The sequence below is a fragment of the Diadema antillarum genome, unplaced genomic scaffold (assembly GCF_040938485.1).
Source record: "Diadema antillarum isolate AM-2024a unplaced genomic scaffold, OU_Dant_1.0 scf00000116, whole genome shotgun sequence".
Taxonomy (NCBI): Eukaryota; Metazoa; Echinodermata; class Echinoidea; order Diadematoida; family Diadematidae; genus Diadema; species Diadema antillarum.
The window spans coordinates 623970-651409 of record NW_027271005.1 but is presented as its reverse complement, the minus strand read 5'-3'; the positions used below and the strand labels follow the sequence as shown (position 1 = coordinate 651409).

The window sequence follows — 27440 nt, the reverse complement described above, 5'->3', positions numbered from 1 at the left end:
TTGAATTTCATGTACAAAGTAAATTATCAATGATATCTTATGTAAAATTTTTTTTCACTATATGTTTGGGGGGAATGTACCCTACAAGCATTGCTTGTTCAGCATTCCTCCCCATCTCCTGCATTTTCTAAACTTCAAAACGTTTTGTGTATTTTTCCACCCTATCATTCGTTTATCCATATATATAATTTTTCAGAATTTGTAACTGTTGACATATATGTACTTTATATGCTTTATGTGAGAAATAAAATGTATTAACAAGTTCTGTTGGAGATGAAAAATAAATGAATGAATGAATCTATAATGTAAAATGCAATGTTTATACAATGTACAACTTTATTGGAGCCAAAACCCATTCGGAATAACGCTCCAGAATCTGTTGCAGAACAAAATGTACACAAATTATCACTTACAATTTGGATTTGTCTGGGTGTCTGTCTAGGGCTAGTTAGGTTCTTATACGTAATTTGTGTTATTCGCTTTGTAAATTGAATTTCATGTACAAAGTAAATTATCAATGATATCTTATGTAAAATTTTTTTTCACTATATGTTTGGGGGGAATGTACCCTACAAGCATTGCTTGTTCAGCATTCCTCCCCATCTCCTGCATTTTCTAAACTTCAAAACGTTTTGTGTATTTTTCCACCCTATCATTCGTTTATCCATATATATAATTTTTCAGAATTTGTAACTGTTGACATATATGTACTTTATATGCTTTATGTGAGAAATAAAATGTATTAACAAGTTCTGTTGGAGATGAAAAATAAATGAATGAATGAATCTATAATGTAAAATGCAATGTTTATACAATGTACAACTTTAGCTGTGTTTATTACCATTATTATGCAGCAGTATATGGCTTCCCGAGTAAGCCGCTGAACAGTTACTCTTTCAAGACTTATATAATCATGTATATATATATGTATATAATATGTGTATATATATATATTTATATTTATATATATTTATCTATTTCATTCATTCATCTATTCATTCATTCATTTATGAAATTTCGTTATCTATTATCTTCTGTTTCTTTGGAATAGAGAGGAGCGTGAAATTCCTGCCGGAACCCTTGTCAGTCGTATTTCATGGGTTGCTGTTCGTTATTCCGAAGGTTCGTTAATCCGGAACACACAAATTCCCTATACCTAGATGTTCGATAATCCGAGAATGAAACAGGGTTCGTTAATCCTAACATTTGTGGCCTTATTCCGAAGGTTCGTTATTCCGAAAGTTCATTGATCCGAAAATGAAATAGGGTTCGTAACGAACCTTTGGAATAACGAGCTTTGTTTCATTTTTGGATTAACGAACATTCGGAACAACGAACCTTATTTCATTTTCTGATTAATGAACCTTAGGAATAACAAACCTTGTAACATTTTCGGATTAGCGAACCTCCTGAATAACGTATCTTCGTAATAACGAACCTTCGGAATAACGAACCTTTTGACTTAAGAACCTTCGGAAAAACAAACCTTCGGAATAACGTTAATCCGGAACACACAAATTCCCTATACCTAGATGTTCGATAATCCGAGAATGAAACAGGGTTCGTTAATCCTAACATTTGTGGCCTTATTCCGAAGGTTCGTTATTCCGAAAGTTCATTGATCAGAAAATGAAATAGGGTTCGTAACGAACCTTTGGAATAACGAGCTTTGTTTCATTTTTGGATTAACGAACATTCGGAACAACGAACCTTATTTCATTTTCTGATTAATGAACCTTAGGAATAACAAACCTTGTAACATTTTCGGATTAGCGAACCTCCGGAATAACGTATCTTCGTGATAACGAACCTTCGGAATAACGAACCTTTTGACTTAAGAACCTTCGGAAAAACAAACCTTCGGAATAACGAACTGTAACCTCCTTTAGTGTCTATGCTTTGGAAAAATATCACCGATTTTATTCAATTCGCTTTGAGAGAAACAATTTTGTTAAGTGAGAAGTCATTGATTATTGGAGTGGAATCAAAGAGTCCAAATGCAACGAATATGAACAAAATATTGATATGTATCCAGTATGCATTCATAAACAATACGTGATGCATTAGCTTCAAGGACATTCATTCAATAGTTTGAAAATATGGACTAATGATTAGAAATGAATTACTGTTAGACAATACTTCTGAGATTGTATCAAACATGCTGACATCATTTTAACCATTGAATATTGTGTATTTTGCTGAGTTATCCGTTCAATTGCTGATGAATTTCGCTCGATGAAAAGTTTTGGAAATAAAAAATAAAGTAACTCTGTGAGAGGAAAGAAATTAATACAGCTAAAGTGAAATGGATCGCGACATTAACAACATTTTCAACACAAATTTTGGAAATAAAAAATAAAGTAACTCTGTGAGAGGAAAGAAATTCATACAGCTAAAGTGAAATGGATCGCGACATTAACAACATTTTCAACACACTAATAAATACTGCCAAAATATTCAACGGGACAGCGAACTGTTGCTCGCAAGGTTTGTTGTGAAGGATGAATGATGTATTAGATGGAAATGCTGTCTTTTGTCTAAGCAATTCAATAAAACCCACGATAGAGCGCATAGCTCCTGGACGGCACGGTGGATACAAAGGAGAAATACTAATCTATTCTTCTCGAATACGTTCCAAGTAAAATGAACCCTAAGCTTGCGGGTAAGACGGATGCACCCCATCATCTCCGTGAATGACCGCATCTTAACTTGAGCATTTATCTCCAGCTGAGAGTCGTTCTACAGTGGCGATACAATGGCGATAACAAAGTGGAAGGGTGATTATATCATTAATTTTTATACTTTTTATACAGTAAGGGATGTCGAAGTGGTTGAGGTACCATAGACTGTGGCTTGTTTTGCCACATGCACCTTGTTCCATTTTACCCGACTCACATTGTAAAACGGACCTTGATTAGCCCAAACATTTTTAACGAAACCAAGGGATTCTGAAGAAATCGATAAAGGGTCTTTGTAGATCAAACCAAATGTTATCCCGTATTCCAATAACTAACTAAAAACTAACTAAGGGCATTTTTATTACAGACGAGCCGAAGTGTGGTGGTCCGCAGCATTTAACACCCCGCTTTCCCATTATATAGGTCATAAGATTAACTTTCAGTACAGCTCAAAGCGGGGCTGGCACTTGACGAAATTTCACACAGTTGAGTGTCTTTAAGCTATATAGGTCAGAGCGTAGCTTGACTTTATTCAGAGGTGTGGCTTGGCTTTGCAAAGTAGCAATGAAATTTAACTGTAGGCGATCTCTTTCATTGTTGTTGTCATTAACCGCTTGGACAAGCTATACTTCACCCAGTTACAATCTGAGCATGTGCAAATAAAAACCATTACAAGTCATTTCAACCTTTACACGAAATTTGATTTTAATTGAGGTATTTGATACACTGATTAGGACTTTCCCACAACTATGTTATGAATGTGATAGATTCGTGTATGATCTAGATGCCTATCGGAATGTGCGACCAAATCAAAATCTATTGATGTAGGCCCTATATCACTTACAACTTTCTGCTTGGATGGTTTCAGCTGCTCTGCTAATCAAAGAGGAATCCCTGTTTTGAAAGTCCAGTTCTGACATAGTGTCTGAGGTTTTTGCACACCGCTGCTATCTGTGAACTGGCTTGCAGGAGCTATAGGAATACCCTGTCGCGCGGGTGTATCTGTTTGGTGTAGTTTGTCAATGCATGGACCTTATTCTTCCCGAGACTGAAGAAATCAGGTTCCGATTGATCGGTCATTGAATATTGATACAATGGCTCACTCACAGACAACTCAAAATGTTTCGTTACAAGACTCTGAGGACCTCTGGAAATACGTTGTTTTGCTGAGCAAATTTTGCATCCTATTTTTCGATGCTGGGCTGGCTAAATCTTTTGGAGTGCTAATAGAAAATATGGTCTCTCGCTTCGATAGTGACTACAAGACAATCGCCTTCATATGCAGTATGCCTTCAGCGCTCTTGACCATTCTTTGTAAGTATCGTTAAAACATTTTTTTTCCTTTCCCGTTGGCTTGTCATCATATGGTTTTGATATTCACATGTCGGTCCTTCCAGCTATCTATATTGTTTAAGTTTAGAACAGCCACTTCTATCCAAAAGTGCGTTACGCATGAGAGTGTAAGGGACACAGTACAATATTATCGTAAATAAAAAAAAAACACATTCGTTTTCAGCCAATTTCTGAAACAAATGTTGAAGGAGTTGGAAGGACTCCACCCCTCCCCCCCCCCCCCCCACTAACAAAAATATTATATATCCATCAAAACTGGTAGGGTTCCGACTCCACTGAAACATTCAAAGCTATCCGAATTTACAAAAAGAGAAAGAAGACAATATATTTGTAGACCATTGTAGACAATTACTTTATTATAGACCAATTTCCTTTCTGCCGATCATTGTGAAGATGCTTTCAAAGATTGTGTTTATAAATTGTGTATTCTTATTTGCATACTGTTAATGGCATTAACAAGAACCAGTCAGGTTTTCGTCTTAGAAACTCAACGATGGCCATGCTATTGAAAATTGAATGCAGAAGACTGGCACCACTGTGTGGAGATCGACAAAATTACAGGCATTGTTAGTACATAAGCCTTTGACACATTGGCCCGAATTCAGGAAGGTGGTACAATTATTGAAACCATGGTTTCAATTGTACCACCTTCGTGAATTCAGGTCAATGGATCACGTAATACTGCATAGTAGATCAGCCGCGAATGACTGGCATGGACCTACAAACCTGTCTAAGCAATAGCAAACAATACTGCATACGGAATTAAGAGTCTTCAATCGAAATCTTTTGGCGTAACATGACAGTGGAGTCCCGCATGCGTCCAGTCATGGCCTGTTTTTGTTCACAATGTATATCAATGACTTTCATCGTTCATCGGTTGCATAGAATGCTGACGACACGTGTAATCAATGGTATGCGTCCGATCAGCATGTGAAACAGATCGGAGATTTAATATGTGATTTTGCCTGTATCACTGAATGGTTATCGTGAAATGGTTATCGTGACTAGGCCTATAGCCCTGAATTTGGAAGAATGTGCAGAAGCTGATAAGATGTAAGAAAGATGTTAAACAGGTAAATATGGACGTGACTGCAGACGATGTCAAAATAACTAAAGTCTGTTATTAAATATTCTAAGAACGACACAAAATTGACACAAATCGGATGAAAGAAAAATAAGGAAGATATGGCATTTTGAAATTTAGCATTTTTTCGGAAAACATTACTTGATCAGTCCTTATATATGTATTCCAATGAGCGAGTCGATGTTAAACCCTCATATTTTTTCACGTATATGATTTGTATGAAATTCGGAAAATTGCTATTTATAGCTAATGCAAGTAGAATTAATATGTGCCCACAACAAAATATATCTGAGGTAAAGGGACTGTACAGTACTAGTTTAGGTGGGGATTCATGTTTTGAAAATTCCTAAGTGAGATAATGAGAAACCTCTTATGAAACATGAAAGAGCATGTAGTTTTAAGAAGGATTCAATGTTTATTTGATGAAAATTGGTTTTCAAATGGCTGAGATATCAAAAAAACTAACAATAATAAAAGGCTACAGGCCACGACTTTTATTAGGATCTCTTTGTTTCACCTTGTTTTTGGATATCTCAGCCATTTCAAAACCGATTTTCATCAAATAAACTTTTGATACCCCTCAGAATTGCATGCTCTTTGACATCTTATAGAGTGGTTTCTGAATATCTCGCAAAACGTTAAAAGCTAAATCCTCACCTCAACACGAACTGTACACACCCTTTAACATTTGTTCTTTTTTGTTTTGGGTGGTTTTAAGGCAAGATTATATATATATATATACAGCTGAAATATAAACATTTTTCTTTTATTTATGTATATATATAAAATGACTAAGATGTTGTGAAAGCATTTCATCGTGAATATGCTGATTTGAATATTTACGAATATTTACAAGGACTTGTCAAGAATTATTTTCCCAAAAATTGTGAAATTTCACGATGTCATAACTTCTCTATTTCTTATCCCATTTTCATTTTTTTTACTCTGTCCTGCAGGTGATTTTTTTTTTCTTTCTTACAGAATTGATATAGAATTTGACACTAAATTTAGAATAAAAAATCTCTTAAAATTGAAATAACTTTTTTGTATTTACAATTTATAACAGGTTGTGAACATGTAAATTTGACTAATGTTAGTAATGACCAAAAAAAAAACAAAAAAAAAAAAAAACGTGTCCTATATGATACCATGTGTCGTGATATTATAGCGCGGTAAATTTGACCAAAACAGCGACCCGCTCAGGAGCTGCACGGCTCGGGAGGGAGGTTTAGTATTTTTCCCTCAGCGTTGCTTACTCAGAATTAAAATTACTCAATTGTGGGGATATTTTCTGTAGACCATATTAGACCCCGTATACAGTGAATGAAAAGGCCAGGCTGAGCCAGGTCTCCCTTTCTCTGTAAACGCTCAAAGACCAAATGCGGTAGGCCCTACCAAAAACGGCCGCGCATTTGGCCACACTATGGAGGTTCGGCCCGTGCTCAGCCCGGGCTCGGCCTGACCTGTTCTCACTGTAAACGCAAACTGGGCCCAATGCGGTAACAAATTACGACCGGTGCGCTCCAATATAATCTTTTGATTACAAGCAGAGCGCCACTATATATACGACAACATATTGAGAGGTTTGAATTAAAAGCCCGGGCCGAGCCTTCCAATGTAAACGCACAGAATTGCGGGGCCGAGTACATAGCAAATGAGGCCGTGCTCGGCCTGGGCTCAGCCTGGGCTCAGCCCAACCCTGCGCTGTAAACGGAGTCTAGGTCTAACCGGACAGTCTAATTGGTTTCTTTCTCCCCTTCACTGTTCGCTATCAGGCCCGTTCGTGTATTCACTGATGAAGGTCGTACAACCAAGACTGCTAGTCATCAGTGGTAGCTTCCTGTGCGCCGTACCCTTGATGTGTGTGCCGCTCGTCCGGACCCTACCACTCCTCGGCTTCCTCTTCGCTTTAACAGGTTAACCCCTAACTGAATCTGTAATTGTATGGGGTCTATTGGTTTCCGTAGCTAACATGGGGCTAAAAGATCTTAAGATATTTAAGGGAGCATAGGATATTATTCATTCTTACACCATCAGTGTGTTTGGATGCTGTGCTCTAAGCAAAAGGACCCGGTTCGATATACCCGGGTCCCGGACTCAGCAATGCTTCGTGTAATCATACCATCCCCCAAGAGGCCGATAGGACATTGAATAGAGGTCCCTTGTGAAAGAGTCACAACTCGTAAAGAATCCCGCTACATTTATTCATCGCAAAGAGCAGGGTTTTTAGACAACTAGGTGAAGTGCATAGTATGCCCCCCCCCCCCCCTTACATCCGTTTCAGATCAAAATGAAACAAACAATTAAGTGTTTGACAAACACTATATCTGTCTAATGTGCCTAGTAATGTCATGCATCAACAAACTAATAAGTACTAGAATTCTTGATCTAGACTCCATTGTTTGTACACATGATTTAACATTACTTTTTTGTCTTCCCATCTTTGCCAAAAGGATTTGGAATGTCCATCGTCTTTCTTAGTATCTTCATAACTCTCAACGAGTACTTCTTGAAGTCATTCATCTTCTTCAACACCTTGAGCACTTTGGGAGTAACTATCGGGGCATTTTGTCTGCCAGTCATAGTGGAGTGGTCATTGACAGCCTACGGATATAACGGTGCTTTTCTCATCCTTGGAGGAATGTGCTTACACACTGTTCCCTGTTCCTTGACGATCCGACCACCAAGAGACGGTAAAACGCTCCAAGTGCACCCCACTGCCACAAAAGAAAACAATAATGTTCTGAAGAGCGTTGACAACCAGTCAACCACACCTTCTGCATCTGAAAAAGATTTTAAAAAGATTTCTGTTGATTCAAAGAGCGGTGACATGGAATCTTCACGAGTTTCGTCCCTTCGAATTAGACTGAAATCATGCGTGTATTTTGCAGAACCTCTCTTCGCCTTAATAACTCCGTGTTTCGTCTTCTGCTACTTCTTCATGTACGCGTGGGTGCTATTTTTAATACCCGCGGCGGAGTCCCTTGGTATTGAACGTTCGCGAGCTGTGTATCTCGCGAGCATCGCTGGCTTTGGAGGTGTAGTCGGAAAATTTGGAATGTTGCTCACAATATACGCCAAGTTTGACTTAATCCTGGTCTATATAATCTGCTGTTCAGTTTGTAATGTCACCATCTTCATCAGTTCTGTGAATGACACCTATTTGTACCAAGCACTCATGGCGTTCACTCAAGGTCTCACTGTCTTCGCGTTTGATTCAATTGGAGGCGTAATGACAAAGTTAACTGTCGAAAATGAGGAAAACGTTCCAATTGCCTTTTCCTTTATGGCATTTGCGTGCGGTATTGGTATTCTGATTGGCGACGCTTTGTCAGGTACGTGTTATATGGATGTTTGAAATAAGAATTGTACCCAATCTTTTACAGGTTGTAAAGTGCATTATTTCAGCGAATGCGTTAACGCACATCAAATTCATTGTGGTCATGTTATAATCAAAAGAAGTGATAACCAAGGAAGGTGAAACACACTCTTCCTAATTGTGGAAATATACGTAAGCTACTGTGAGAACAACTATATGGAAACAATTATCACTTACACAAAGACAAGATTTTCTTTTGTTTGTTTCAAAAGAAAAAAAAATGTTGCGATAGATCCACTGAATTCTCAACGGCAGTCAGATTGTTCTACATATGAAAACCGTGTGCAGTTCATTATTCAGAGGATTCGTTATCGCGAACTGGAATAAAATATTAATTTGAAATCATAATTATTATGGATGAAAAACAAAAGAAGCGTCAATTTTTAGTAAAGATTATCATTATAAGAGGCCACTCAAGGACAGAAAACACACATGCGCGCTGATACATCCCCTTTGAACGAATCCACAAAAAGATCCCTGGTCATAATAGATCAGCCCCCCCCCCCCCCCGGCATAACCATACTCGACATAATTCCCCCACCCTCTATTCCCCCACCCTCTATTCAGGTCCCTCCCGGCGCGGTTTCGTCAAAAGTTCTTCATTTTTTTTTCTAATCAACGAGTAACAGTTCTCTTCTGAAGAAACAACTTTTAGTATAACAAATTTCATTTCATTTTCAGACCGACAAACCTTCGGAATAACGAATCTTGAGAATAATTCCACAAAAACCCTAACAAACAAACGTTCGAACAGACGAACTCTGTTTCATTTTAGATTAACAAACATCTATGTATAGGACATTGTGTTTGTCAGAATAACGAGCCTTATTTTTTAATGAAAAATACCAGAATTAAAAAAAAAAAAGTGAATTCATTATGTCTATAGATCCTTTCAAACGTTCTTTACATCAGTGCCAAGAGTGAAGGAAAACGCTATTTTAGATTATCGAACGCTGGGAGGGATTTTTTTTTTCTCGGGAATTATGACTATAATATTGTCATCATTAAAATGGCAACTCGTAACTTCACTTTAGTTTTTGTCTTATTTTCTCGAGAGATATCATCTGTATCGCGTCAAATACGTTACATCTGCAAAAAAAATCCGGAAGACATCTTGCAAAGCGTTTTCAATTCGGGAGAGAAACAAGAACTAAATGTTCTGAATTGTGTTGACAATTAAGTCGTGAAGTTATTCAAGGCATTCAAATTCGTTAACAAACGTTGCATCAGATGCAAACAATCACTATATATGACTAGAGTGCGTAAAAGAGTTCAAAAATTTGTTGTACTCTACCTTTAAACTACAAACAGTGATTAGTAAAAAGCTCGATAGAAGTAAAGGCCATAGAGAATCAGTTAACAACTCAGGTGTGGTTTATGTGCTGTATGGGTTGAACTACATGAACTAAAAATAATTATGATATTTGATATACATGTATTTATATGCCACAAAGATGCAGCATTAGAGGGCTCGTGTAGTTTTGGTTGAGACCTTACTTTAGGTTTTTAACATATTTGGGTGAGATAATGAGAATCCTCTTATGAAATATGAAAGAGCATGTAATTCCAAGAGGCATTCAACGTTTATTTGATGAAAATTGGTTATGAAATGGCTGAGTACCCGAAACAGAGCAATACTAATAAAATGTGGGACCCACATTTCATTACGATCGCTTTGTTTTACTTTGTTTTTGGATGTCTTAGCCATTCCAAAACCGATTTTCATCAAATAAACTTTGAATTCCTCTTAGAATGGCATGCTCTGTACCCTTTCATAAGTGGTTTCTTGGTATCTCGCAAAAAGTTAAAAGCCAAATCATCAGCTCCACCAATAGGCCTACTGTACCATCCCTTTAAAATGACGATAATGTCTTTTTTATGAATTGAAGCCTCTTGTAACCTCTGTTCATCCATAGCCACAAAACTCTTTTCGACATATTACTGCATAACAATCTGATTTTTATTTTTATCCACTATTTTCTCAAATTGTTTAAACACGAAGGTCACATCTATGACGTCACACAGTCCTACAGGGCAGTCTTCAATACGTTAGGACTGGCATTGCTGTCCGTGATCGTCATCCTTGTCGCAGTCTTCATCATCCTTCGCCGCAGAGCGAAAAGAAACCAAACGAACAGCGATTCTTCCCAGAGTTAACCCTCTGAAGTGTTCTTTCCTTTGGTGTGTGTAAATCATGAAAGATCTCAATGTATATAGTTTCTGAAGGAAACCAAAGCTTTCCTGCGAGTTATTTCAAGTCAGATTTCAATAAACTCTCTAATTGATAATCGACAATATACGAGGAAAATCGTAAGAGAAGTAAGAATAGCTTCTTCAAGAAATCGATGGTAATCATATTACAGTAGGGACTTTCTTGTTGAGAATCCTATTCAATTCGTACCAATATTGATATTATTCTGATTCACTCGTTTCAACGTACCCAATCGAAAATATGTCAAATGAAGAACTCTTTCTGACTGGCGAATTTTGATCCAATAGAGAAAGAATATTATCTACAGGCCTACATCACAGGAAAAGGGGAAAAGCCGCGAGACTTGAGTAACCATTACTAGCTGTTGTATCTTCAGCAACGGTTCGCTCCTTCATTGTATACGTTTAACTATGGATTACAAGTGTAAACTGACGCAAGGTCTTAGTTTCTCCTAGACAGTCTATAATTATGTCAATAGTATACATGTACTATGGATTATAAATTGATTTCCCAGCATGATCTACCTTCTTCGCTGGTTCCCTTTCCTTTCTCTCTCCTCCTCTACGAGTATCTCTCTCTCTCTCTCTCTCTCATTCTTTCTCCCAGATTATGAGGATTCAAAATGGTGCTTTCTCGGCTATAATTTTGATACATGTACTTCAATGTAGTGCAGACACCGTGTTATGGTTTTTGTTTGTTGATATTATAGATAAGTCGCACCGGTAGCCGTCTAGTGACGATCAGACGATGTAATTTAAAAAAAAAAAATGGCCTTTATCGAAAGATGCTGGGATGGTCAGCGATAAGATTCCAATAGTAAATTACAGTTTACCTGCAAGGTATAATTAAAAGCGCTAATCACTTTTTTTTTTCAAAGGAAAAGTTAAAATCGTGTATGGTAGGCCAACTTGATGGTATTCTTGCTCGGTACGAATCAAAATACATGTATACTGTGCTCGACATGCAGGTTTAGCACTTGAATGTGAAATCTTTCGGACTCGCTAAAGCATTTTTTTTTTCTCTGCGTACTTAGTAAATTTTACTGCAGTTAAAGGAGTAACAAGTTTTCCTGATTTTTTTTTTTTTCGTTCCAGTCAATAGCACGAGCTTTTTGTATACAACGCACTTGTTGCCGAAAAGATTGAAAGGGACGCCGAACTGCTGTTTTTTTTTTTCAATTTGGTTTATTCACAAATGATACTGCCATGGCAGCCAAGTGGCTGAATTGCATAGTGACATATACAGCTGTGTATACAATAAAATATAAGATATCATTTTGTGCTTTTCGTACAAAACACTTGTTGCCGAAAAGATTGAAAGGACGCCGAACTGCTGGTTGTTGTTGTTGTTCTTTTTTTCAATCTGGTTTATCAACAATGTTGCCATGGCAGCCAAGTGGCTGAATTGCGAAGTGACATATACAGCAGTGTATACAATAAAATATAAAATATCATTATTGCATTATAACAATACATGATAATCATATACACACATACATTTATTCATAATTATTTGATAAAACTGTGAAAAATTGATCAGCTTACTTCACGGTATAAAGAATATATATACTAAGACGGCAACAATCAACATGAATAAAAATATCAATTATTAATTTATCATCAACCAGATCAAAGATTTTAAAAAAAAAAAGGTTTTTGCAAGATTTTGTTAAAGGATGATGCATTAACATTCAAGCGACTTGAGCTGGACAGGAGAGTTGTACAAATAAAGCCTCGGAATCAAGTAAAGTAACGACCCGCTATACTCGCGCAGGCCAAGGCCAGGAGAGGCATGAAAATGTGTCTATACAAACACAGAAGTGTTCTCTTTTGTCAAAGCAGTATACTCAAACCTGCAATAGAGCGCATAATTAACAGCTTTTTCAAGCATGCAACATGGGTACAAGGAAGATTCTGGTTCTTCTCCTGCTATAACACCTCCCAGCTTAAAACTTACAGCTACTGAAATGTGCATGCTGACTTGTATGAATCACAAGTTCATAATCATCACTGAAGTTGCCAAAAGAATATCTTAACATATACAATATGTATCGTTGTTTTTTTTTTCACTTCTTTTCTTCAGATTGCTTGGATACGCTTAAGGAAATAAAGGATAAAACTTCCAAACCAAAACTCTGTCAATGACATCACCTGTCAACATTTTACAAAATCCAGTGGAATGTACCTGAGTGCGCATACCTTCCATGCAGGTTTCCATCCGGGCATTCACACGTACCGAGATTGGTTGATTTGAAACAATTTTGTAATCAAGCAAATTTGCCGTGTGAAGGGAAACTGAAATCGAGGAGGGTGATTTGAAACTTAATTACAGGTTTTAAATCACGGCCCGGAGGTGTTTTTCAGTCACGTTTCGCCAGTTTAAGCAACGAAACTAGCTTGTGAACATAATTTAATTCGAATTGTATTTTAGAGGACGGAGATTACGGTGACCTTCTAATCACTCCTCCTACAGAAAGAAGGCTCTAGAGTGATTGACGGGAACTTGACAAGAAGCCAAACCACCCCTCCTCGCCTCGCTCTGAAATTGAAAATAACAGAATCCACGAATCTTCTTCTTGCGGTGCAAATCAACGGTTTCAGGGCCGGCGCACCGTTTTCAAAAGTGTGGGGGCCCATTTCCGGTCCTCAGCTCATCTCTCCCCATCCCCGTCCACTTCCGGGTTTCTTCAGCTGACAAGCAAAAAAAAAACAAACAAACAAACAAACAAAACAAAACAAAAAAAAAAAAAGGTCCTCAGCTCATCTCTCCCCGTCCACTTCCGGGTTTCTTCAGCTGACAAGCAAAAAAAAAAAAAAAAAGGTCCTCAGCTCATTTTCTCCCCTCCCATTTTAGTGCCTCTTACGTACTTCCGGGTTGAAAAAAGTGTGGGGGCCCAAAGTGATGACACCTTATGTATTCCTTTGTATGGTGCACAAAAAGTGTGGGGGCCCGAGGCCCCACGGCCCCCACGGCTGCGCCGCCCCTGGGTTTAATCGTGTCTCAAATTAAGCAACTCTGTACGTGTAAAAAAGCCCCACAGTAATATCTTGTATTAATCATGTTTAACATGCAATGGAAACATGCCAGTTATGCTCAGTCGACAGAAAGGTGCATTCCAATGTCTGTAATTGTACCAAACATTGATAGCAACTTTGGGAATGAATGCGTGATGAAGGTATCATGGACAGATACTCATATGGAGGAAATTTTGACCTTTTAACGTTTTTCCTTGACCTTTGAACCCATGGACAAACTCTTTCTCTACAGAGTAATTGTGCATTATCTATCCACCCAGTTTTATCAAGCTTTTGCATGAAGTAATCGTTAAGGTATCTCTGAGGTATACTAGTAATGTCAGCATCAAATAGTAGCATTTCAGCATTTAAACCTGATCTTTGACCCTTTTGGCCGGAAAATTCATTAAAAGACCACTACCACGTAGTATATGCATATGTGTTATTGAACCCCCCCCCCCCTTCAAAAAAAAAAAGCCTCATGTTGGTATCTTGACCCGTTTCCGAGGTTCGGAGGAAAAAAGGGAAATTTTAGCACTTTCACTTCACCTTTGACCTGTGATCTTTTGCTTCCCCCCCCCCCCAAAAAAAAGCCTCACACCTGTAAATGAAGTGGACTGTAGCCCGAGCCCTGTCTCTTTATACAATCAACAAAGATAACAATATAAAGAAAAATACGGGAAAATTAATTTTAAAAAATGATATCAGTTTAAAACGAAGTCATGGAGGTGATTAGGTGAGATTGACAAGGTAACATCTTTCAACGAAATACGGAATGGTGAAAAGGAAGCCTACCTTTTCAGACTAATTACATTAACATTCAATCGGAAGAACTCAGATATGAGGGGGAAAAAATCATCAATTTTGTGGTGTATATAAAACACAACTATGTTAGTTTTTCTGAATATACACGTGTCTTTTTAGATAATCATTAGCAGGTAAGAGAGTTGCAAAGACAAACCCCACAGGGATATCAAAATGGGTATGTTCGCCTATCGGTCGCCTCGCTGCTTCTTGGCCCTGAAGCGGAAGATCAGGAATACCGTCAGGTTGATGATGACCACCAAAAGGAGAAGTCCCAACATATTGTAGACGACTTGGTAGGACTGTGTGACGTCGTAGATGTGACCTTGGGAAGTAGCAAAGAAAGACGCTGAGAGACAGTGAACGATTCAAAAAGCTTTTGAAAGATCTTATTCAGACTTGGTACACAAGGAGGTGTATGGATTGTCATTCTACGTGTGAAGAGTTTATTCGCAAAAACCGATAAGTCCATATTTGCCAAATGGAGATATTTGCAATTAAAGGTCGAGAAAAATAAAGAAAATAATAAGAAAATTTTTGCTTCTTTTGACCATAACTTCAAAAATGTACCTTTATATGTAGTGACCAATATATCATTTAAAAGGTATCGTTTTGTACTTTACGACAGAGACTTTACGACTTCAAAATCTTTAAAAATGGACTTATCGGTTTTTGCGAACAAACTCTTCATGTATACATGTAAGACAGAACAGTTTGTGGTGATGGCGCCCTCTATCAGTGCTCCGATTTGGATGCCACGTCACACTTTTTGTGTGTGCTCTATCAGCCTTTCCCAAAATCGACTCAAAGAGAAAATACAAATATCTCAAAAGATGCACCAGCATTTTCGCCCAAAATTCCTATGGAGAAGAATATACCAATATCAAATCCATATGTGAGGTTTCAAGGAATGTGATAGTAAAATAAGGGGGATACGCGGAGGTTTTCGGAATTTTTGCCCTTCGCTGCGCACAGTGCTTAGATGACCGTTACGTTTTCAAAAGCTTTTGTGTCTTTTAGCGGAGCTAATTGCACCGTATCACCGCGCCTGAAATGATAATAACTGGATAGGAAATCGATGCCACATAGCCTAAATACCAGGTCATGGTGATATGAAAACAAAGGAACCTGAAATACAAAGTGACGTCGACAGCTCTAAACCAAAAGAATCACAACTTCATTCTCTGAGAGCTGCAAAAGGATTGAAATTATATCATTTGAATATACGTGTATAGTCATTAACCAAGAATAGTGATGAAATACGTAAAATCATACATTTGTCTGATATTGATGTGATGACTCGAAATAAAAATATGAGATATTTAAAACAGAAATTGAAATTTGATTTGTATGATGTAATTAGAAAAGATAGAAATCGCATAAGTGGAGAAACAGCAATATATATATATATATATATATATATATGATATAAAATCAATTGGTTATATAAACAAAATAAGAGTTACATGTAATGAATCTTTGGGAATGTAAATTCAACTGTGATTATCGCGTGGTAAAGACCATCAAACGCTAATGCTGGAATGTTTCATTTGTTTGAATCTGTTCACTGAAACTGGACGATTTACAGCATGATGATATCATTGTCTTATTAGGTGATTTGAATTGTAAAATACTTGCAGGTTACCAGTCCCGACAAAGTGAACATCTGAATGACTTGAAAGAAGCTTTCTGATTAATTCAAGTTGTATCTTCATCCGAACAAGTCACTGTTGGTACTTCTTGTTGTTTGGTCTATATGTGTGGTAAATAATTTGAATAGAGTTGGAAAGGTAGATGTTATTTCAGTCTCATTAAGTGATTTTAATATGATTTTCTGTATAATCTTGTGGTCAGCAAATAATGTGTGAAGAACACTCACACATAAAGTTAGCAGTAATAACAAAAAAGTGGATATTGTTGAATATGCAGAAGAAGTAAATTGCGCTGGGACTGTGTGTATAATGCCACTCATGTCAGCACTGCGTACTCTGCTTTTGAGAGAGAACTTTTGAAAGCAAGAGACGATAATGCTACCCTGAAACGTGAACGTTTTATAAGGAATTTTCATAAATTAATGATAATGTGTTACAGCTCATCAGAAATCGTAACAAGTTGATATGAAAAGCTAGACTGACTCACGATATAAAAAGCAAGAAATTGTGTAACGGCTGAAATAAATTCGTTGGATTAATAAGTAATCTAATAGACCATGATGAGGGACAAATCCAAATAAGATTATTAATTTCAAATCTAATGGATTTAGTTTCTAAATCAATTAGACTAAAAAATTTAATCTTATGTGGATTTGTCCCTCTTCATTGCCTTATTAGATTACTTTTCAATCAAACGAATTCAGAGTGTACGCGTAACTAAAATTAGATTTATGATCAATACTAGGCAAGTAACTGTCAATCCAGTGACGTATGGCAATCAGCTACTGTAGTGTATATAATGAAATATTAGCGTCATCACAACATGGCGCAAGCTATTACCTGTAGTGTATATTATACAAATATACTTGGCCTTGAGAGTTTCTTGTTAAAACTATTGGCAGAGGTGACTCCAAACTAGTACTATTCACTGAGGGGCGCAGCCCCGAAGTGAATAGTACTAGTTTGGAGTCACCGAGGCCCATAATTTTCACAAGAAACTCGAAACTAGGCAAATTATATTTGTTTTATATTTTGGATCAAAAATTTGAATAAAAAGTGAAAATCATTTTATATAGGCCCTAGGCTTAGCCGCACTGCGGCGGCAGCGCAGCGCCTGCAATACGCAACAGTGCGAGAGATCGGAAATTGAAAAACGTAGTAGCCGTGGCACCGCCAGACTTGCCCGTCGCATGTATCCAATCGCTCGTATGGCCGCTGCAAACCTGAACACTAGAATTCGGGACCGGACGCTGACGGGTACACTAACACTTGATTGTAAAGAAGGGTGATTGTGACATCATTTTGCAAATAGTATATACTATTTGCAAAATGTCGTCATAAAAGTGACGTCATTTTGCAAATAGTACTTCATGGAGTGTCAAACACACCGACACTCTAAAATAGTTCAAAATACCTATAATCATGTGAAGCTCTTTTAACCAATCAATGGAAGACAAATTTTTGATCCAAAATATAAAATGAAATATTAGCGTCATCACAACATGGCGCAAGCTATTACCTGTGTATTCATTATGTGATGATTGTCTCTTTACACCTTCCATTTACAATAGCAGTGTTCTTTGCTCTACTTTGAGAAGTCCTCCTTCCCTCTTACTGCCACTCCATCAGTGGCGTATAGGGAAAACGGCGCCCGGGGCAAGCGCGAAAATTGCGCCCCTAATTTCTGAAAAAGTGTTCAACCCCAACCCCATCCCGATAGGGACTTTTAAAAAGTCCACGTGATATGCTTTTTTCAAGCACTTAAAAGGGGTCTTTTAGGGATGATTTAAATGTAATATATTTTGATAAATTTTGGTGAGCGAGCCGAAAAATTTTGTATTTCAGCTTACAAAACATGGAGTTCTTGTCATTTTTTTTTTTTTTTTTTTTTTGCTTATCAAATCTGACAATTCTAATCAAAATATAGTGACGGCCTGATAGATCACGATTTATACAAACAAACTGAGGACTTGAAAAAAATACTCTAAATTGATACGAGCGAGTGAGCCGAAATTTGCATATTTCCGTGTCATCATCACATTTTGTTCTTATCTTGCTTGATTTGTGGGGGGGGGGGGGGTTCGCTTCAGTACGAAAGAAATTGCAGCCGCTCGCTGCTCCGTGTAACATTTTGCCTGCTAAATATAAAATGACATGTGTGAACACAATAGACATTGTCATTTTGTCTGCGTCATCATCACGTTTATCTCTTATCTTCTTTTTCTTTCACATACATTTTTTACATAAGTATAAAATTGCGCTCGCTATAAATTTAGTTTTCTCCCCCCCCCCCCCCGAGTTTTTTTTTTCTTCTTCTTCTTCTTCTTCGTGTTTTTTTTCCGGTTTCTTTTTTCGTTTTTGGTGCCCTGAAGAATTGGCGACCGGGGCACGTGCCCCCCCCCCCCCCTTGCCCCCCCCCCCCCCCCGATACGCCACTACACTCCATTCCCACTATAGCATATAACGTTTTATTACTAACATTGCTGGTTATAAGCCAATATAGGGCCTATTACCTAAAATGTATTTCAACACGAGTTATCATGGAATGATACCTGAAGTCATGTCTCCCACAAGAATACCGAGGCCACTTGCGAATCCCATTAGCGTGAGGGCAATCGGCATATTTTTTTCATTCGTTATGGTCGACTTTGAGAGTATCCCTCCCATTGCATTAGCCATGAAAACGGTGACGCCTTGAATAAAGGCCATGACTGCTTGGTAAGGGTATGCCGTGCTCAAGGAGTTGATGAAGATGGTAATGTCACAAATTGTACAGCAGGTAACCAACATGATGCTCAAGTCGAGCTGGGCGTGCATGATGATGAGCAGTGCAATTTTACCAAGTATGCCTCCAACACCCGCGATGCTGGCGAGAAACACTGCCCGCGAACTCTCGATCCCAAGGGATTCCGCTCTAGGGATTAGAAAAAGAAGCCAAGAATACGAAAAATAATACATCAGAAAGAAACTGGGTGAGACCAAAGCGTACAAGGGTTCTTCATAGTACACGCATGATTTGAGTTTTGCCATCATATTCCCCCGCGAAGCAGAAGCATTCTCTTGATACGACGTGTTGTTCGATGTATTAGTACTCTTTGACTGGTCAATGAAGTGTGAGTCGCTGTCGCTATCAGTGGATGAAGACGACGGTCCGTCGGCTGACGTAATAATGACATCACTTTTCTCCGTGTCAGAGCAATGGGAGTCGACACTTGAATATTCTCTTGGTGGTCTTAGTGTTAGAGCGCAGGGAAGAACGTTCAAGCATATTCCTCCCAAGATTAGGAATGCGCCGGAGAGACCGTAGGCCTCCAGGGATCTCTCCGCAATAACAGGCAGACAGAAGGCTCCAATGGTTTCACCGAACGTAGATAACGTAGTGTAGAAAATAAATGACTCCGGGAAATAGTCGTTGAGCGCTATGATAAAAGCGAGATATGTGATACACATCCCCAGACCTAATAGTTATAAGGATTAAAGAGAGAGAGAGAGAGAGAGAGAGAGAGAGAGGGAGATATACGAATTAAAAAACAACATGCCTCACATCATATCTTCATAATAAGATACACTGATAGGATGGAAATCAATGAGATACCAGGGAATCCCTGCACGAGCTATGGTCAATATTGCACGAATCGAAGATAATGAGTGCAATATTCCCTGTTATACAACACCTCAGAATGATGTCGAATTGTGATTGGCCAAGAACATGTCACATGACATTCAATAGAAAATACCTATCAAACTCATTGAGAGTGACAGCCATACAATAGGCCCCTGGCATGGGCCTATAGCACGGCTCGAAGGTACTATAGCACGGCTTCGCGGGGGGCTACTAATGCATGGCCGCTCACAGAGTTCTGTGGCTCACACCCGTAGCAAAGCGCCAGCAAACTACATTGTACAGTGTACGTGCTGGCCGGCTGCGCTGCGCTGCCGGTAAGTCTCACAGACCAGGCGCGGCGGAGTACGAGTACTGCAACGTTAACGTGTACGCGCAGTTACTTTACCTAGCTAGTTGCATGTATCGCGGCCTTTACACCTACTGCTGTGTTTTTACTTTTGACTCCGATCTGCTACGTGGACCACAGTGATCCCAACATCAAGACTTCATTTCAAGTTGATCGAAACCGTAATTTGATTATTTTTCTGTGTTTTTATACAAAATCATTTTCGGAAATAGACAAAGTCTAGACCTACTACTAGATCTACCGACATCTCAGATCGACCTAACAGTCAGGCCTAACTCGATCTAACGTTAGCGTAGAATGGGTATAGACCCTGCGGAGTTCGTGATTCCTGTGACTGTGTGGTCGAATCATGACGAGTGTTTGAAAGCAGTACACAGGGTGGTTTACAATTCTCTGCCTAATTGTTACATTTATTTTTGGGCCTTCCTGAGTTGGCGGTCACTAATTTTGTATTGTGATTGTGGACAAGGTGTTGTATAAAACGAATAATTTATGATTTTGTTCGTGCATTGGGGCACGTAATACCGCACTCGGCGCGAGATTCGCCACTGGTCTATTCAACGCGGCGCTACGCGCCTTGTTGAATAGACCAGTGGCTCATCTCACGCCTCGTGCGATATTCGTGCCCTATGCACTCACAACTCATAAATTATTCGTATAGTAATCCATGAATTAAAGCCATTCAGTAAAATTACTTCATCTATATGGGCCTAATCATTACCTAGATAATGCATAGGCTGTAAAAAATCTCATATTTCAGCTGTATTGATATAAAATTTGTCTTAAGCCCCTATACCCAAAATAAGAAAGAACAAAATTTAATGTTAACTCTGATATGTGGAAATATGCTTTTACCTGAATGAGCTAATTCAAATACTTTTTGCTATTTCAAAATGATCTCCTACAAACAATTCATAGAACTATATAACACATGGTATATTGTGAGGGCATGTGACACTATCAACTCGCTCATTTGAATATTCTTCAGGACTGGTCAAGAGATGTTTTTCGAAAAAAAAAATGAAATTTCAAAATACTGTATCTTCCTTCTCTTTTTTACAGCGTTCTATTAAGGTGTATTGCTCTTTCCTTTAGCGCTTTGTTGATTTTTAGGTGGGTTTCCCCTTTAAAGTTTACTGTTCAAAGCAGTCCGGTATAGCCCTTTGGTAACCCCTGTATGTACTTGTCGATTACTATATTTGAATTGAAAAAGAAAAACCTTTTAATTCTTTGCTACAACCCACCATGATACTACATCTTTGCTACATGATCAGTACTCTATGAAGTAAATTAATGTGAACAATACATCTTATTTTTGTTCATTTATAAACAAAAGAAAATAATTACTTAGTTAATCTTTTTAAGTTATTTTCATATAATGTGCGCGAGACGAAATGGGAAATGACTATCATTTTCACGTCGTATAACTAACACATGTTTTTTGTGACCGACACCATTCTTTCGTAATTCCATACCAACTCTTTCGTTTCCCTTTTATCCGATTTTAATGAAATTTCTACTTGTTTGTATGAAATTGCTTCTTTACTGAGCATAAAGCGGAATATCGCTTAAACTTTGAGACTGGCTTTACTGTCATCACGCGTTTTGACCTTTATAAAGGCGCGTGGCGCGTGTTCATTAACATTAACGGTGCACAGGACAGAATGGATCACTTAGAACTGTTTAAACCCACTCGCTGCGCTCATGAGTTTTAGAACGTTCCAAAGTTAAACGAGAGCATCCAATTCTCATTGATCCACGAAATAGGCCTGTCCATCATCTTGCGTTATAAAATGGGCCCGGAATTCATGAAATACAACCATTTCCCTCATTGATGCGTCTGGTACACTATACAGTGCGTATCAAAAAAAGGTAATCCAACTTTGGAGGGCTACTATTTTATAATTGTTGGCTATGGAGAGTGCAATGTTGGTTGAGAAGAAAGGGGAACTCTTCCTCTTTCCATTGATATATATTTATGTTGACAAATGTCATGCATGACTGAGCACATGAACTTTAAAGACAACAATGACAAATTGCACGTTTTCCAAGTTTGTGTGTTACTGTGAAGGAACAATGCATGGATGAGATCTGTCAAAGGAGGTGGTCGAATCACCAGGCCAGCCTGCAAGACTGCAGGTTCGTGTTCAGGGTTTCTTCTAACAATTTATGGTTCCTAGCCTTCAACATGGCCACGTTGTTGAAAACTTGGTCCTTCCCATAAAGGCTAAACCATTATCCATTTTTCTCTCTTCACATTTAAGACATGGTTTGTCACTGCGAGCTATGTGTTGAATATGAACAGAGAAAATGGATTATGTGGATTGGCCTCTGTGGGAGTGACTTTAGTTATCCAACAGGTGGCCATCTTAAAGGTTATGAACCATAAAAGGTTAGGAGAAAACCCTAAACACAAACCCTAAGTGCAAATCTGCATTTGTACAGGCTGGCCTCTTTGGCCACTTTCATTGACAGATCTCATCCATGCAGTGAGACATGCATTGTTCCTTCACAATAACATGCAAACTTGGAAAAAGTGCAATTTGTCATTGTTGTCTTTAAAGTTCATGTGCTCAGTCATGCATGATATTTATCAACAAATATAGGTATCAATGGAAAGAGGAAGAGTTCCCCTTTCCTCACAACTAACAGTGTGTTCTCAATAGCTGATGATTATGAAATAGTAGCCCTCCAAAGTTGGATTACCTTTTTTTTTTTTTGATACGCACTGTACAACACTGTACAAGACTGATGGCTCGGTATGGATCAGTAAAATTTATAAAATGGGCTTTAGAATTTCTGCAAATTGATTGGTCAATAAATATTGTCATGCATGTTTTTTTTTTTTTTTTTTTTACTGATTCACATTGAGCCATGCGTCCGGTAAAATCCGAACCCACGGCTAGGAGTCCTGTAAAATTTAGTGTAGCAAGTGTACCGGACGCATGATGGGGAAAATGGTTGTATTTCATGAATTTGCGGGTCCATTTTTTAACACAAAGGATGACATGCCTATTTCGTGGATCAGTGAGAATTGGATGCTCTCGTTTAACTCTGGAACAGTCTAAAACCCACTCGCTGCTCTCGCGGGTTTAAACAGTTCCAAAGTTAAACTCGCGCATCCAATTCTCACCGATCCACTCTGTCCTGTGCATCATTTGTATATCAATGCATGACAAGTGACCAATCAGATTCTAAAGTCCATTTTGTAAAGCTGTTTGATTGGCCTTGCTATCATTCACCTGTCATGAACATCAGGACGCCAATGAGAAAGAGATTCTCAACAAAGGAGGCGCAAACCAAGGGCACGGAGCACAGAATGCTGCCCACGACGGTCAGAATTCTCATGTTTACCAGCCTCATCATGAAATACACCAGCGGACCTGCGTAAGGGACAGAGAGTATAATTATAATCACAAAGTAAGTGTGGCTGCTTCAGTATATACACTGTACAACTGGGGAGTTCATGTTTCAAGTTCAAGTTCACTTTTTTATTTTTCTCCAATCTCAAAATAATCAGTAACATATATTTATACGCGCTATGTAATGAAAGTTAAGAAATTTCAACACAAGTAATCAATAAAAAGGGGTTCATTATGTTTTAGAAGGGGATAATAAAATATTCATTAAAAGGGAAAAATAAAGGAGGATGGAGATGTAGGACCCACTGAAAAACAAAGCTTGTAGATTGTTGGTTCCCCAGTTACGATACGCAATGCACATTGGGGAAAAAGAAGAATGCCATGGTAACCAAACCCAGTTCATGTTCCTTGAACAATTAACAAAATCAACCATGAATACATAAACACATAAGTATTATTTCATAGGGCTGATACGACTTAACGTATAAATCCAGCTGAGACGAGACTAAATTAAACAGCACAAACGAGCAAGATAAGACAAGTACATGAGCGAAGACACACTGAAATACGAACAAGATACAAATGCAACAATACAACGAAAATCGGGACCTTTGTTGTGAAAGGAGAAGGGAGAGAGGAAAGACATTTTGGTAGAGACATTCAAATGCAGGGAACATTCTATTGACATGGCTAATGATAAAGAGAAGATAAGTATATAGGCCTACCAACAAATACTGATTATACTGGTCCATGAAATTACTCTCATGCATTTTATTTATATGTTTATTTATATGATTTGAACAATAACCACTTCAGTTTGTTGTTTTTATACCACTGATGATAGGGCTTTTTTTTATATCATCACTTGATGTATTCCAGAATCTTGACCGAACGTCTTCTTTACATAATGGTTATGAACGTGTAATTACACATCACTAAATCTTGTAACTCATACGTTTTGCAAATGGTAATTTTCCTAACGTTATCTGTGTGTATATTGTCTAATCAATATTGCATTTAAATGCTCAAATGCAACTATCATCATCATGATCCTAATGTGCATATATACGTTGTGTTCTGTAACTGCACATAATCATGAATATTACCCAGTAAATGCAGACAATAATTACCTTTAATATCAGAAATACAGCACGAATATAACTTGACAACCACATCCTAATAAATGCAGAATAAACCGAAATTATATCACTTGATCGTCATATTTCCACGAATTATTAGTCACACAGCTCACACAACAAGCACACACTTATAATCATCAATGTGTTATCTGAGTTACTCAAGGAAATTACTATAGTACTTACGCTTACATGTGAAATAAACATAGGCCTACACATCCCATAAACTCATTATTAATTGCAAATGTAAGATGTAAAGATTTACCAGTTTATCATTTACTATCCCATTATGATTATGTGCCCATTATTATAATACTAACCGTACAGACTATTTGGCTTTTTACTTACCAGAACTTCTCTGTTGATTAACACTTAACATTATTTAAGCCTATACTGATGATACAGTAACATCACAACAATTTGCTAAATACATGTACTTCTAAAATATACACGAGCTGTGCAATTTTACTCTAAAAAGACAAGGGGCGGAATCCGCCTTCCCCCCCCCCCCCCATGCCACCCAGATTTCGCGCAAAAATTCGCAATGCGAAAAGACTCGTCATGAGACATTTTTACTTTTTTCTAATAAGTCTCACGCAAATTTTAGAGACCAAATTTGCAATGTCCGCGCGTAATATTGTACCTAAGACACATCCATTTCCTGAAATGCATATCACCCCATAAACTATGCACTCAATTTTGTGATTTTGTGTACGTTGCCAAGGTGTTCGGTCATGAAACGCATATAAACCTGACTATTTTTACTCTTGTTGACTCTGACTGATGATTTTATGCTCATCATATATATGGTAGAAATGTGATAAGTAACGAATTAAAAGAAAAACACCAAAGGGTAAAAAAAAAAAACACATAGCAAATTCTGCAAAACAATAAAATATCATTGAAATGATATTCTGAACTTTTTATGATAAAAAAATAAGTGGATAATTATGTGAAATGAAACCAACTCTTAAAGAAAAATGTGGATTAGGTGAAAGCAGCAACATTAGTATATAGAACACATCAGCGAAATTTTGAGGAAAATCGGACGATCGATGTAAAAGTTATAAATTTTTGAAGTTTTGGTGTTTGAATCGCTGAAAGAGGAGACTACTAAATGTTATGACGCCATGTTTGGACAACAACATTAAGAAAATATGAAAGGAATTCCACAAAAAAAATAAGTTCTCTAGCATATGAAAGAGCGCTTGACTAACAGCTTTCAGAAAGCAAGGGGAATAATAATTATTGCTACCACTCACATAATGTCATTATTAAGTTGATGCAATGTGTAATTTTCATGAAAATGATTTTTTTTGTGTGAAATTCCCTTTATATTTTCTATATTGTTGTCCACATTATGACGTTATAGCCTCTAATAGTCTTCTCATCCAGCTGATGCAATACCACTTTTGCATTGATTTTTCGATTTTCCCCAAACTTTCACTTATAATGTTCTTCTAATGTTGCTGCTTTCAGTCAATCCACATTTCTCTTTGGGTTTTGGTTTCCTTTAAAACAATAATATGCGCTGTATAGACTCCCAGTACTTTAGATTTTAGTGTTTAACAGGATAGAATAAGATCTTGAGCTAAATTCGCCTAATCGATTAATTCAAATTACTAGTTGCTAATTTCAAACTCTATAAGACTTAATCTTGCATTTCGAAATGGGTGTCGCGCATACCAAATTTCGTCGCGACCGCGCCACAGATGGCTGAGATGGGGGGGGGGGGGGGGTGTTGGGGCAGATTCCAACCCCTGTTATATCTATACCGACATTATGAGCACCTTCCAACTTTACTGTTTTCTATGATCAGAAAACTGTCTGAAATTATGAGTTGCCCTGCTATAATCCATTATCACATCACATAAAAAGTATTTCCTTTTGACGTGATAGTCCATAATATCAAACATCTTATACTCTATGTGTCTTATTTGTCATGATGGCAGTCGGTAAGATTAAAATACGACTGCTAAAAAGGGGATGTACTATAATTGCCAATGATTCTACATCCCAAGTAAAATTGGAAACAATATGAATGATTATTCAAATTCATGAAATTCTTCCGTCGACATGTTTTCATTGCAACTACTTGACAAAATAATTGTCCTACATTGACGTAAATATATATTTTATATACGTATATTAACTTCACGTATACGTATATATACATATTCATTCACGTCGATATAGGCCAATTTGTCAATCAGTTGCAATAATATGAATACTTACATAACAAACTCTGCATAGTAGCTGGCAAGCTACAAATGAACGCCATAGTCTTGTAATTGCTGTCAAATTGAGTGACCATATCCGCAATGAGCACCCCAAAACATTTAATAAGTCCAGCTTCAAGGAAATTTACCAAGAACTTGTTCAGGACCATGACGTATCTCCATGGATCGGAAGAGTCCCTCATTTTGCCATTCCTCACAGACCTGGGCGAAGCCATGATAGGAGCCAGTAGGCCTATATACTATGTAGTCCATCTATACTGAAGTAAACAAGTTCGTGCTCACTGCACTAGTCGAGTTTCTGTGGAGAAGAATTATGACCTGCGCGTGTTCTACCTATGGGGCAGACTATAACATGTTGCCCATGGTTCTACAATAATAAATTATTGTCTAACTCAGTAGAGTAAACTTATACCCAACGCTACTCCCTGTGGTTCTCTCTGCGTCAAAGGTCAGATGACCGGAGGCAGTGGGGATTGCTGCAGCATGCTTAGAGCGTAGCGAGAACTATTATTGACGTGGCATTGTCTGCATGATCGCCCCAGACCCATTTTACGC

At 37.9% G+C, this 27440-nt stretch overlaps 2 protein-coding genes across 2 annotated transcripts; one reads left to right on the top strand and one right to left on the bottom strand.

Annotated features, from left to right (window-relative positions):
- Positions 1 to 3772: 3772 nt before the first annotated feature.
- On the top strand, positions 3773 to 10651 carry LOC139719895 (monocarboxylate transporter 7-like). The gene is made up of 4 exons (XM_071631280.1): positions 3773 to 3992; positions 6891 to 7031; positions 7569 to 8450; positions 10497 to 10651. Exons 1-4 carry the CDS (start codon positions 3773 to 3775, stop codon positions 10649 to 10651), a joined length of 1398 nt encoding a protein of 465 aa, XP_071487381.1.
- Positions 10652 to 14712: 4061 nt separating this feature from the next.
- On the bottom strand, positions 14713 to 27100 carry LOC139719894 (monocarboxylate transporter 5-like). The gene is made up of 4 exons (XM_071631279.1): positions 26881 to 27100; positions 23390 to 23530; positions 18729 to 19595; positions 14713 to 14873 (listed from the first exon to the last, which is right to left on the bottom strand). The coding sequence occupies exons 1-4, from the start codon at positions 27098 to 27100 to the stop codon at positions 14713 to 14715; spliced, it is 1389 nt and encodes a 462-aa protein (XP_071487380.1).
- Positions 27101 to 27440: the final 340 nt, after the last annotated feature.